Source organism: Ctenopharyngodon idella, chromosome 17, assembly GCF_019924925.1.
Source record: "Ctenopharyngodon idella isolate HZGC_01 chromosome 17, HZGC01, whole genome shotgun sequence".
NCBI classification, from domain to species: Eukaryota; Metazoa; Chordata; class Actinopteri; order Cypriniformes; family Xenocyprididae; genus Ctenopharyngodon; species Ctenopharyngodon idella.
In genome coordinates this window covers 6,305,069-6,319,439 of record NC_067236.1, presented here as the reverse complement: position 1 = coordinate 6,319,439, position 14,371 = coordinate 6,305,069, and the positions used below count along the sequence as shown (strand labels likewise).

Genomic DNA, 14,371 nt, shown 5'->3' with positions numbered 1-14,371 from the left:
TGAATCCTAAAATTACAAAGAGTATGCATCAAGTGTGCCATTTGGGACAGGGCCGAAGATTTTACAGCTCCGCCCACTTTAACGCACCATGCAGTCAGAGCAGTAGCATCTTACCCCTTTGCTTTAGTTGCCAATACATTTGCTACAGTATATCTCTTTGTGGATCAGTCGATTATTATGTTTGTCATTTGTTTCTTATCTGTTTGAAGGAGCTTTTTACCCACATGAGTGTTGATAGGTCAGTAGTACAGCCTGGACAGGCCCAGCTGTCACCTGGGGTATCAACAATCAGGATGGAGCCTGCCCTCCCAGGTCTCAGTCCCACTTGTACTGTACATGCATATCCCCATCAACACCTCTTCACCTCTTTTAACCGACCCACTAGTTTATGCAAAGATTTCTGAAGTGCTGTTTAAATTGAGATAAGGCAAATCATTTCAAATGTGTAGAAGTGGCCTTAACTAACACATCCAGATGGTGACAACGATTGGTTGATCTTTGATTAGCTGCTCTGGTGCCAGATGTTGCACATGTTCAGTTTTTGTTCAAGACATCAAGCCATTTTGATTGTTTGTTTTGCAACAAATCTGTAGCAGGACTTCTGGGCAGATTGTGGAATGTCTTACATCTCTTTTCTTTCTCTTCCTGTTTTTCCCCATTCCTTGTCACTCTCCAGAGGTGGTGGAGAAGGTGTCACCACCTGCTCCAGTAGCAATTCTGCCTTCCAGAGAAAGTCAGAACATCTCCCCAACACAGCTGGCAGGTGAGTCTCATCTACATGTACTATATACGTATTTGGGATGCACAATTTTACTGATAAGTGCATAATTATATCAATGTTATGGCCAATAACTGATAAATAGTCCATATTAAAAATATATACTATTTTGTATAAATAAATAAGAAATGATACACAATCATTTAAGTGCAAGAAAACTCTCTCTCCTGTTTTCCTATGGGCATATTTCAAGATCGTGAAAATGAGAAAATGACCTTGTTCTTTTTTCTCTCTCTCTCTTCATAGAGATTGACGAGTGTCAAGTAAGACCCGATATCTGTGGTGCAGGAATCTGTTATAACACTGCTGACAGCTATACATGCATCTGTGATGACGGCTATAAAACAGACAATGAGGGCACCACATGTGTAGGTGAGAGGTCAAAGGTTAAACTATATAAACAGTACTGATACTGTAGTACTCTTCATCTTTTATTACCATCAAGAACTGGATATCTCATTTAATCAACAGTGTTTATTTTGCTTATGTAATGCAAATCCTGCAATAAATCCATCATACATCTATTTGATATAGTCAGTCACTGATTAAACTGTAAAGGCATTCTGAAAACGTTTTAACTTTTTTTGTCCACACAATGAAAGTCAATGGGGTCCAAAAGTATTAGTAGTGTATTAGTAGCCTGTCTAATAGACGCTAATACACTTTATTTTGATGGTCCCCCAACAGACATTCTACTAGTCTAAAAGTCTAATAGTCAACTAATACTCTAATGAGAATTAGTTGACATATAGGCGCAACATTACTTTTAGTCAACAGAATGTCCAAAGGGGGGCATCAAAACAACATGTAAACAATGAGAACAGAATGATCATTTTTGGGTGAACTATCCATTTAAGGAACCAAGGCTTCTTAGTTACCATATCACATCTAAAACAAATTAAATGAACTTCAGACATAACCTGGCAAGTAAAATTTGAGTACAAATTTTTTTTTTTTTTTGGAATTCATAATGTCATAATGTGGAAGAATACTATTTATGTATAATTTTACTCATTTTTCACTTCATCAGACACCATTTTTAGTCTATGCCTTAGTCTATAAGACATCAATGCTTCTAAATCCAGATGACGACATCTCAGTAGATGATGTGTTACGAAAACTGCATTCAAATTGGATTTGTGTCTTATACTGCTTGAAAAGACATTGATTACCTGATGATTATTTTTGACAGATGTCGACGAGTGTGCGGAGAGCCCAAGTTTGTGTGCTAATGGTCACTGTCAGAACACTCCAGGCGGATTCCTGTGTGCGTGTGAGTCTGGATTCATGCCTAACGAACAGGGCACCAGCTGCTCCGGTAATTACAAGACTCTGTCCCAAATAAACTCACCCATGTACACAAACTAACTGAATCAAAGTAGAGTTCACAATATTTGACTGGTACATACACTATATTGCTAAAAGTTTTGGGACGCCTGCCTTTACGTGCACATGAACTTTAATGACATCGCATTCTTAATTCGTAGGGTTTAATATGGAGTTGGCCCACTCTTTGCAGCTATAACAGCCTCAACTCTTCTGGGAAGGCTTTCCACAAGGTTTAGGAGTGTGTTTATGGGAATTTTTGACCATTCTTCTAGAAGTGCATTTGTGAGGTCAGGCAGTGATGTTGGCGAGAAGGCCTGGCTCGCAGTCTCTGCTCTAATTCATCCCAAAGGTGTTCTATCGGGTTGAGGTCAGGTCTCTGTGCAGGCCAGTCAAGTTCCTCCACACCAAACTTGCTCATCCATGTCTTTATGGACCTTGCTTTGTGCACTGCTGCGCAGTCATGTTGGAATAGGAAGGGGCCATCCCCAAACTGTTCCCACAAAGTTGGGAGCATGAAATTGTCCAAAATGTCTTGGTATGCTGAAGCATCAAGAGTTCCTTTCACTGGAACTAAGGGGCCAAGCCCAACCCCTGAAAAACAACCCCACACCATAATCCCCCCTCCACCAAACTTTACACTTGGCACAATGCAGTCAGGCAAGTACCGTTCTTCTGGCAACCGCCAAACCCAGACTCATCCATCGGATTGCCAGACAGAGAAGCGTGATTCGTCACTCCAGAGAACACGTCTCCACTGCTCTAGAGTCCAGTGGCGGCGTGCTTTACACCACTGCATCTGACGCTTTGCATTGCACTTGGTGATGTAAGGCTTGGATGCAGCTGCTCGGCCATGGAAACCCATTCCATGAAGCTCTCTACGCACTGTTCTTGAGCTAATCTGAAGGCCACACAAACTTTGGAGGTCTGTAGCTATTGACTCTGCAGAAAGTTGGCGACTTCTGCGCACTGTTCGCCTCAGCATGCGCTGACCCCGCTCTGTGATTTTACGTGGCCTAACACTTCGTGGCGGAGTTACTGTTGTTCCCAATTGCTTCCACTTTGTTATGATACTACTAACAGTTGACCGTGGAATATTTAGTAGTCAGGAAATTTCACGAATGGACTTATTGCACAGGTGGCAACCTATCACGGTACCACGCTTGAATTCACTTGAAGCGCCTGAGAGCGACCCATTCTTTCACAAATGTTTGTAGAAGCAGTCTGCATGCCTAGGTGCTTGAATTTATACACCTGTGGCCATGGAAGTGATTGGGACACCTGAATTCAATAATTTGGAGGGGTGTCCCAATACTTTTGGCAATATAGTGTATATTTACTATTTAATTTCTTTAGCTGTTTTTTTTTTTTTTTCTTTTAAGAAACTTTTATTAGGCTATCTATTATTTTTTTTGTGGACATGTTAGAAGTGAAATAAAGGCCCGTTTGGAGCTCTGTATCTTTCCTCGTGAGCCATTACCAGTTCTCTCCTCCACTTTCTTGGCTCTTATTTTGATCCAGACAGATCAGCACTCATATGAAGTCTGCTTTTGGTCTTAAACCGCAATGTGGTCATCTAAATACAGGCACAGCTCTGTCTCTTTCTCAGCTCCAAACACATCCTGTATGTGTGTGTCGTTAGTTGGATTTCAGGGTTTGCAGACGAGGTAGAAACCACCTCCCTGTGACACACTTTGAGGTTTGTGGAGGAAGAAGAGAGGTATTATCGTACCCTCAACCGAGTCACCCAAATACCTCAGCGCTACCGCTGCAGATGAGGAAATGTTCACGGTACTTGGAAAACACATCTTCTCCTCATTTTAGGAAATCCAGAGAACAAGACATCCGGAAGCTTTTGCCCAGAGTTACTCATTACATCCATTTAAACTGATAGGGCCAGCACATTGGTTTCTCTGGTTAACAGGTTTAACTTCCAGTAAACTGGTTTAACTTTTCCATTTAGGAATTTGTCCCACCTTAATACCGCAATCTGGAATTTGTGTAACTGCTACAAAATGTGGGGCGTTGTTTGTTTGCTCTAAGCCAGTCTATGAGACAGAAATTACTTTTACAGATTTTACTCTTTGATTATGCAAGATACTGACATTTTCTTTACTTTTCAGTCTCTCCATTTGTTAAATGACAGACTACTTTTAATAAGCCAGATTCAAACCTCTCCCATTTGAGCAACACAACATGCCCAGAACACCGCTAAGCCACATCTCCAGCCTTTTTTTTTGTTTTTTGTAAATTTGGAGTTATTGAATTCTAGTTAAATCAGATTGGATAGTTTATAACTGAATATTTGACTTTGTAAGTCAAAGAACATTGTAAAACGTTCTTTTAAGTATTGAAAATGTGTCCTTGTAAATGCAGCTGTCTGATCTAATGTAAAGCTCTTTAAAAATCTGTTGCGGTTGTGATTAGGTGATGTGTTTTCACAATCTAACCGTTTTAATGTAACACATCCATTCAGTTTAGAGATGAAGTGACTTTGGCTGCCGTTGGAAGCGGTAATAAAGGTGAATGAATGGTTGAATGTGTAGAAGGAAGCAGGCATGGTGCCATCGTACATCATGGCATCGCTATCAGAGCAGGTTTCACAGTTAAGATGTTTTTCTTCAAGTATCTTCATTAATAATGGTGTAGCGGAGAGATGGAGAACAAAATGAGCTTTCTTGCACCGAGTCGATCGTTTCCTGTTCCCCTCACAGTAGGACGGCAATAACACTCATCCATAAGAACAGACCCTCCTATCAAACCTTCACAGCTGGCACATGCAGACCCTTTGCTGGATGGATACCATGAACTCATATATTGATTTTGAATCAGTCTGGTAATTTCTTCTTGTGTCTATGTAGATATTGATGAATGTCAGGATGGGAGAGTATGTCCATCCGGTCTCTGCTATAACACTCTGGGCTCTTTCATGTGTTCTCCATGTCCGGATGGGTTTGAAGGGAGAAATGGCCAATGTGTTGGTAAGAAGCAATTTTTGTTTGCTCTTATGCAATATGTGTTTAGCACAGCTACTTTTTGACAAATGAGAGGGCCTTTATAAATGTGACCCACAGAGGTGTCTTTCTTCAGATGTATTGTGTTCGTGACCTTCTCTGTGCAGATATAAATGAGTGTCTGGATGAAAGAGTGTGCGCTCATGGTCAGTGCTCGAATCTGGAGGGCTATTTCATCTGCAGGTGTGATGAAGGATTCTCGCTCACTCCTGATGGCAAGGCCTGCGCAGGTACTATCCGTTCAGTTGAACAGCTTTTAGTATTTTTCAAAGATTTTGTTCATCTTGTCTTGTCTAACAAATGACAGATAAGCTCTCCAACTTCTAAGTGAATTTTTTAATGTTGTTTTTTTATGCGTTTTGTTTCATTTTGTCTAGTCTTGTTTTGTTTTTTTGTGATGTTTTAGTTTGGTGTTGTTTTTTGTTTGGTTTTGCTTTTTGTTTTGTTGTGTTTTGGTTTTGTTTATTGCTTTTGTTTTGTTTTTGTCTCCTTTAGTTATTATTATTTTCACTTTGTATGCCTTTTACATGGCTTTTATGTGTATTATGATAGCATTGGGAATTTCATAATTGTGATTGTCAAACAATCAGGTTAAACAAAACAGATAAAATGCAAATGAGCAATTTTGTGTGTCACAGACATTGACGAATGCCAGGATGAAAACGTGTGCACCCAAGGTCACTGTCAGAACACAGAGGGGTCGTTTATCTGCAACTGTGAGCCTGGCTTTATATTGTCGTCCACAGGAGACCAATGTGACGGTATGAAAGTGTGTGATATGTATTAGGAGCGTGCGATATATATTGTCAGTAGCCGCTTTTCCACCATCGGGCTTGAACGGTGCTGAACAACCGTGCCGAGAATTCTGGGCCGAGAACGGTTTGTAATCGCGCCGTGCAGTACCAAGCTCCAGTGGAAACACAACTGGAACCGTTCCTGACGGTGGAAAAGCGGCTTATGATAATATCGTAATTGTTGTTTTAACAATGTGCAATCTGATGTTATCGAGTATGTCCATCACTTTGCAAAAACCAAACAAAAACACGAGTGCATACACAACGTGAGCCTTTTCAGTTTAGGTTAGACTACTGTGCATGCGCATTTAGACTGCACGCTCTCACTGTGTGATTTTCGCTATTAAAATGCTGTAAAAATGCCCCTGTATGAGTATTTGTCTTTAAGCGTATATTTATATCATATGATATTATTAAGCAATCACACAAAAGCCTTGTTCAGACTGTCAGTCTGAATCCGATTATTTGTGTATCTGATTGGAATCTAATCTAAAAATTTTAATGTCCACACTGTGTACTGCAAGTGTTCAGATCCAATTTGTGTGTCCATGGCGCTTTTTCGTTTTCTGGAATATCAGCATTGGTTTCTATGGCAATGACGTTGCGTTCGTAGGTATAAGCCAAAAACAACAACAACAACAACCACAACATGGAGGGGTTTGCAATACAGATGTTGTCTTATTTACATCATGACAATGTGTAGCCACCGGTGCCGGACTACTGCGTTATGATGAGGCAACGGCAGAAACAAAGGCTGGAATGAGCGGCTTTATTCCGTGCTGTCATCTCCCCCGGTCTCAAAACATGTCTCAGTTATGGCCTATTGGTAATTTCTGCTCGTCCGGCACTTTGCAACAACACAGCCTTGTTTCTGCAGCGACATTCAGCATGTTTCCTATAACAACGTCTGACGTTTACGTTTTACGTTGCTTGAGAAAGTCACATAAACCACGTGATATCCGATCAGAGCGGTCAGACAGAAATGCAGTTTTTGGCCGTTCAGACTTGCTAAATCTGATCGGATCTCAATCGGATATGCACAATCTGATCGGATTTGGACTGACAGTCTGAACAAGGCTAAAGAGTGCAGTTTTTTTTTTTTTTTTAAATATCAGCAAAATTTCAATTTGCGATATTAATTATATACAGCCGTTTAATAAACAATGAAGTGACTTATATTTTAGACATGCCATTGCCTGTTTTGCTCTATTTTGCAAACAAAAATACAAAAACAAATCCACACTGTTTTGCATCTCTGAGCAACAGACAGCAGCATTTCGTTACTGAATGAATCAGTCTATTTGAATGAATCGGGTGAATTAATGATTAATGAATTAATTCCCTCATTAACAGTGACTTGCCGCCACCTACTGCCGATTTTAGTTTCATATTTAAAGTATCTTTTAAATTTTAAAATCATTTCATATATCATCAATGTTTTGTTTTTAAAACATCAAAACATAATTTTTGCATTTGTAACTGCAGGTTAAATGAATTTGTCACCTCTGTGCTGCATTAAACAGTCTTTGTAAATACATCTAAATGCCACTTCAGATGTTTCCTCTGCATTGCAAAGATGGATTTTGTTGATACTGACTTCATTTGATTGGTAACAGCCCTGTAGTGTCTTATTATTCTATTTGAATTTATGGAAAATAAAATGCAGATAAAGGGTAAAAATCTATTTAAACTTATTGGAAAATGTAGTTTCTGTCACTGCTGTGAACTAAAAACTGCACGAAATATGAAGAACAAAAACTTATTATATACTTGGCAGTCCTAAACCTTCCAAGGTACCAGCACAATAATACACTCGTCTGAAAATATCATCTGATCATCGTTATCGACAAAATCCCACAAAATGTTGTATTTATGTAACATTTTGAGATATTCTGATATTCACAGATGTGGATGAGTGTTTGGAGTTACCTCAGACCTGTGATGGTGTGGGGCAGTGCATCAATATCTTGGGTTCTTACCAGTGCAATTGCCCACAGGGATATAGACAAGTCAATGGCACAAGCTGCCACGGTGAGACAATCCATTCATATTATGAATTACTACAACTTAAAAGAACTGTTTTTTTTATTTTAACATATTTAAAATGTTACTTATTCCTGTGATGGCAAAGCTGAATTTTCAACAGCCATTTTTCCAGTCTTCAGTGTCACATGATCCTTCAGAAATCATTCTAATATACTGATTTAGTGCTTAAGAAACATTTCTTATTATTATTATCATTCTTGAAAACAGCTGTGCTGCTTAATATTTTGTGGAAATGTGAATACTGTTACCCATGTGCATGACCTTGCCTCTTATTTCCAGTGCAATGAAAATCGATATTAAGCCTGGTTTCTAGCTCCTTTTTAAGATTTTCACACTACATTAGCTTAAAAAATCTAATTAACAGTAATTTCTAGGAAAACAACTGGATACAACTTCCTAATTAAACATGGAACATACTGTAGAGTACTAATGTTTTAGTATTTATTGTTGTATAATTCATACTATTTTCTGTACTATTTTTAAGTAGAAAGCAGTAGGCAGTTCACCAGAATGAAAGTCTTACACTGTCACTGATTTCATCCCTCCATCCTAATAGATGTTGATGAGTGTGAGGATGATACACAACTGTGCGTCCCGAATGGAGAGTGTTTGAACACAGAGGGTTCATTCCTTTGTGTGTGTGATGCCGGCTTTGTGTCCACCAGGGATCCGCCAGGCTGTGAAGGTACGTACACACACACACACACACAAACATAGTCTCTCATCGATGCATCCTGCTGTGACTTGTCCTGATTCTCAGCAGTGCTGTGTTGATATTTATCTGATGTTTAGGCAAAATTAATCTGCTGTTTTGTTGAAAAGCCCCAGTCTTTGGCAGCACAAGAGAGAGTGAGAGAAAGAAAGGAATTGTGTGTCTAATGGGTTTCACATATGAGCCAATGTTATTTTTCCTCTGGTGGGACTTATGTATGTGCTCCTGGGGCCCAGTGAGGTGCCAGAGTTGGTTTAAATGCCCCGTCTAGCAGTAAAACGGGGACAAGGAAGCGTTTGAGCAGGATGTCTAGACAACGAGAAATATATTCTTTTAAAATGGCCCACTCAAAACCAATGTGTGTGTGCTGGCTTTTTCAGATGTAGATGAATGTGTGGATGACACCAGATGTGTAAATGGTACCTGTTCAAACACAGAGGGCTCGTATCTCTGCCAGTGTGAAGGAGGCTACCGCCTGGAGCCAACCAATCAGACTTGCCAGGGTAAAAACCTAGAATCCAAAACAATTTCCTTTTTCTCCCTTTACCCAGAAGCTTTCTGCTGATTGGTTAATTAGTAAACTGATTGGTTGGTTGTGCTGTCTGTCAGATATTGATGAGTGTGCAGACTTGGGAACGTCTATTTGTGGGGTTTGGGCTTGTCAAAACACACCGGGTTCTTACCAATGTGAGGTGCCCTGCCCACCCGGCCTTTCCCGAGGCGAACAAGGCATCTGCATCGGTGAGTGCCCAAAGGCACCAGCTTCAGCCGTGATGTCATCGCCTTAGCTCCACCCATCTCGCATTGTTGCACTGCACATCTCTATATTCTGGTTACGACCAGAGTTGTTCTTTTTCTCGTGTGGCTTAAACATTTGCTAATTAACACTGCAGATTGCAATTATGCTCCCAATCATTCCATGTTTACCCATCATTCCATGCTCAGTTTAGTAACTGTTTGTTATAGGTCCCACTTTATATTAGTTGTCTTTAACTACTACAGTATGTACTAACATTTAAATTAATCATTTGATACAATGCACTTATTGTGTACATACATGTTTTTACATTGTACTTATATTTATAAAAACCTGCATGTAATTACACTGCTGTCCCTTCTCTTACCCCTTAACTCATCCTTAATTCATTTCATTCAGAAAGAATGCATAAATTGACCAAAAGTGACAGTAATGACATTTTAATGTTAAAAAAGATTTCAAATAAATGCTATTGCTTTATCAAATACATGCTATTCTTATTCTGAACACTGTAGTAATGGCTGCTGAAATTTCAGCTTTGCCCTCATAGGAATACATTACATTTTAAAATATATTCAAATGGAAAATAGTTATTTTAAATTGTAATAATATTTCAGAATATTGCTGTTCTTACTGTATTTTTGATCAAAGAAATGCAGCCTTGATGGGTTTTTTTCTTTCAAAAGAAAAAAAGTTTATGTGATTTTAGAGCTCTACTGTTGTGTTCTTTCTCTCATCCATTCATCTCTGCTCAGTTCAGCACACAAAGAGCTCTAACATCTCCCGCTTTGTCTTATTGTCCCTTCCTCTCTCATTCTAGACGTGGATGAGTGTTCACTGAATGAGAATACCTGTGGAAGTCATGGTACTTGTCAGAATACAATAGGCTCCTTCAGCTGCCAGTGCGACCAGGGATTCAAGGACTCTCAGGATGGGCAGGGCTGTGTGGGTAAGTTTTTCTCCTTCTAGTTTCTGTTATTTTCATTCTACAATTTAGAAGTAGACTTAAAATTGACAGTATTCAATGAAGGATCACTGTTGGAAACCTAACTTAAACTTAACAGCTAAGGTATAGTCATTGCTTCTTGTTTCAGGGATAGTTCACCAAAAAATGACAATTCTATCATCGTTTACTCACCCTCATGTTGTTTCAAACCTGTATGACTTTCTTTTTCCCCATGAAACACAAATAGAAATATTTTACACTTTCATATTAAAGGCACAGTATGTAAGTTTCACCGCTAGAGGTCACTTTTTCAAAACAATAACAAATGCGTATAGCTTGATGATGCCATGAATGAGTGTGGAATCATGGGAGTTGTCGTCTTCACATCCACAGCTGATGGAAAGGAACCCGACGGGACTCAGGCAGAAATCATGCTCATGGCTCAGCTAATGTATTAAAGTTTTATCAGCGTTACTTTAGTATAGGGCTGGGCGATATGGCAAAAAAATAAAATCTCGATTTTTTTCAGAACGATTGACCGATTCATGATTTGGATTTGTTTTTTTGTTTTTTTTACTGTTTAACTAGTCAACTTAAAAACTTAAAACTACAATATGATTTAAGTAAAATTATCTTTATTAACAATCTGGTTAAAAAAGTTCCATTCCATGTGCACCACACATGAAGTGTAAATGTAAAACAATTTGTTAAATATCTTTGCAGAAATATGCCTGAAATATGAAGGCAAATGTTGTACAAACTTATCTTAAACACATCCTATATACTCAGAAATAATATAAAATAAGAAAATGTTAAATATTTCTTAGCCAAAAAGTAATAGCAATAAATAACACCAGTAATAGGCTATTATTAACAGCAAATGCTTTGTAAAAACAGAAAACAGCAGCTTTCAGCCTGTCACCATCACCATTATGCAAACATGAAATATCAAACAGGTTTACAGGTTTTTGCATTCCATTGCGCTATTTGTCCTATTGTTTTTATGTTTGGAAATGGCATGAAACGGCATTCTAAAAACACGGCGGTTGAAAAAGTAGAAGTAAAAAAAAAAAGCTCAACTTGCGTTTAATAACTTTGCCTTTTTTTCCTCATTCCACTGCCTGCGTCTTATTTTTATAATGCATTTCTGAATGAACAGCCGCTTAAGAATAGTGACGTGTTCTACGCTCATAGAGCGTCACATGAGAGCGGTTAATCAGGCGCGCCGGCGCCATCATGTGGTCGGATATTTTTCTTCTCCTAGTACGGTTATCATTGCTGTATTGTCAACATGTCTAATTGTAACGCTTGCTAACATTTGTATTCAAAATCGCGATTTCTCAATTTAAAAAATAATAAAATCGAGGCAAAACATTAAATTCGAATTAATCGAAAAAATCTGAAAAATCGCCCAGCCCTACTTTAGTAAGAAGCAGGGCGCAGCTGAGAGCCCGGGACATTTTACATTGCTGTATTTATTATGCTTGTATGCCATGGTAGGCCGCTGCTGCTCCTTTTGCTTTGTTGTTTATGCATATTTTATGATTAAAGTTGTTTAATGTCCACCTCCTTCATCCCTGAACTTGAACTTTTATCTTTACGTTTGATCACTTAAATTCAGAATTATTTTATTTCATTCTAATGAAACAGTCGCGACTGCTGGATTACTCATCATACAGGTCACTTTATCTGATGAATTGTGGGGTAACGTAGCGCTGTTTTACTTGGTCAAAACAATACGTCACAATAGGGAAGAAAAGATTATCGCAACCTGTTTCATACCGACTTTAAACATATTTGTCAAAATACTATTAATTTCTTTAGTTGTAACTATTTTTTAAGTGCAAAAAAATATTTAGTGCACCTGTAATATGTCTAAAACTGTATGTTGTCAATTTGAAGACAAACTAATGGATATGTGGTCTGGTCTGTTTGTAAAGCTCTCGTCCTGACAGGCAGAGCTGGATTTTGAACCGAGGCCAGCACTCTCTGAGATTTTTTGCCACTTCCTCTCAGACAACATTAAAAAGATGGCAGACGCTTTGCTAGAACCATGATTGATGTGAGTGTTTAGTTTTTTCCAGTCTGAGGGTGGACGGCACAGACCCCGGTAATGTTTAAAACACAGCAACTGGGGTTAAACACATCAGTGGCCCCCACATTAATACACTGACACAGAGTCAAGTCCTATTAAAGTGATGGAGCCACATGTATTTTAAATACATGTGGCCTGGTGTTTAGAGGTCTGAAGTTGGTGGCTATTTTTAAAATAACACATGTTTTCATCTTGACTGTTCTTGCGCAGCCCACCTTTTGAAAGAGGAGAAAGAGGAAGTTTTGCCTTTTTTATACAAGTCGGGATCGGTAGTATGATGCACAATTCATTTGTTATGAATAATCAAATGAGAGAGTCATCAAATGAGATTGAATATCTTTCATTCAAAACTGGACTATTTTAATTGACTATATTATCCAAAAATAGGCAGTCCCACTTGTTTATTCATGAATAAGACATTTTTGGTGAATTTCCAGCAATAATAGCTATATTGTGGTATTTTGACTTGCAAAAGAAGTCTTTTATGTTGCATTTATTTGATTTATTTGATATTGTGAAATATTATAATCACAATTATATTTTAAAAATGTATTCCTGTTAATTTTCAGCATCATTACTCCAGTCTTCAGTGTTTCATGATCCTTCAGAAATCATTCTAAAATGCTGATTTGCTGCTAAAAAAACCTTCTTAAGATTATCAATGTTGAAAACAGTTGCTGTTTAATATATTTTGTAGAAACCGTGACTTTTTCCAGGATTCTCTGATGATAGTTCAAAAGAACAGCATTTATTTGATCATTATACATTTCTTTTGTAACATTATAAATCTTTTTTATTGTCACTTTGTGTAATAAAATAATTAATTTCTTTAAAAAGAAAGCTAACTGACCCCAAACTTTTGAATGGTAGCATGATATTGAATTACTCATATCATAATATGAAATTCATACCGCCCACCCCTCTATACAGTATATTGTTCTCTGGCTTGTTCTCAGTCTGTGTTTAGTTTGAGGAGAGAATTTTCATGCACACGCTAACAAACAAACAGTGAGCACACACTTACTCTCTCACAGTCTCTGAACAGAGGTTGTTTGTCTTGTTGGCTTATGTAACTGGCCACAAACAACCTCCATAGTTTCTGGTTTCCCACAGCAGTAACACACTAATACACACAATTTCTAATACACACAAGCCCTACGTTCCTCTTTTCCTCCCACTTCTCTCTCTTTCTCTTCCTTCCCTATCCATTCTTCTCCATCTCCCTCTTCAGCTTATCTCCTTACCACATCCATTATTCTTTCTCTTCCCCTCTCATCCCTTTGTCCACCAATTACCTAGACAGAGAAAGATCTCAGGCCTAATATTGTGACCAAATGATACACAACAAGATTCCAGCAACACTACATTTTTTTTAACACATTGAAAGCAAAATTGTTGTTTCCTTTTTTTTTTTTGTACTCTTTCTCATTAGTGACAAATAGTCAAGAAAAGAGCCAGATTCGAACCTGCATCACCCATATGAGCACCCCATTTCAATGTGTCTGTAGCTTGTACATCTCCTAGGCCAGCTTTTCTTGCCCCATGCAGTCAAGAAGAACAAAAACAAATCCCAAATCAGACGTATATGATCTGTAGACATTTCGAAACATCAGTTTTAGCCCTTCTGTACCAGCCAGCTTCTCTGTGTGTCTTGGATTATATTAATGAAGCAAAAAAGATTACATCTAATCCCTTTCCAGAGACTGAACATCTTAACTCCTTGTGTACTTGGAAAAAAAAAAAAAAAAAAACATTATGGAAAAGCCATTCTGAATCAATTTATGATTCCGTTTGTTGCCGCCAAAAAGTAAATTGCTTCTCTCTGTGTTGCCGGAATTCTTAATAAACTGAACAGAAAGTATGTTTTCCTCTCCCACCCACACAAATGCCTATAAATAATATA

General features: G+C 38.3%; 1 protein-coding gene across 7 annotated transcripts in view; it reads left to right on the top strand.

Moving 5' to 3' along the window:
• ltbp1 (latent transforming growth factor beta binding protein 1) overlaps positions 1-14,371 on the top strand; it is a 94,970-nt gene that overhangs the window by 62,169 nt on the left and 18,430 nt on the right. For 3 of the 7 annotated variants that reach the window (XM_051867250.1, XM_051867253.1, XM_051867249.1), the window contains 12 exons: positions 210-312; positions 677-763; positions 1,025-1,150; positions 1,971-2,096; positions 4,966-5,085; positions 5,226-5,348; positions 5,757-5,879; positions 7,818-7,943; positions 8,515-8,643; positions 9,051-9,173; positions 9,280-9,411; positions 10,248-10,376. In XM_051867250.1, the coding sequence (XP_051723210.1) occupies positions 210-312; positions 677-763; positions 1,025-1,150; positions 1,971-2,096; positions 4,966-5,085; positions 5,226-5,348; positions 5,757-5,879; positions 7,818-7,943; positions 8,515-8,643; positions 9,051-9,173; positions 9,280-9,411; positions 10,248-10,376 (1,447 nt within the window). The remainder of the gene's footprint in view (positions 1-209; positions 313-676; positions 764-1,024; positions 1,151-1,970; positions 2,097-4,965; positions 5,086-5,225; positions 5,349-5,756; positions 5,880-7,817; positions 7,944-8,514; positions 8,644-9,050; positions 9,174-9,279; positions 9,412-10,247; positions 10,377-14,371) is intronic. The other 4 variants (XM_051867252.1, XM_051867251.1, XM_051867255.1 and 1 more) reach the window with 4 other exon arrangements.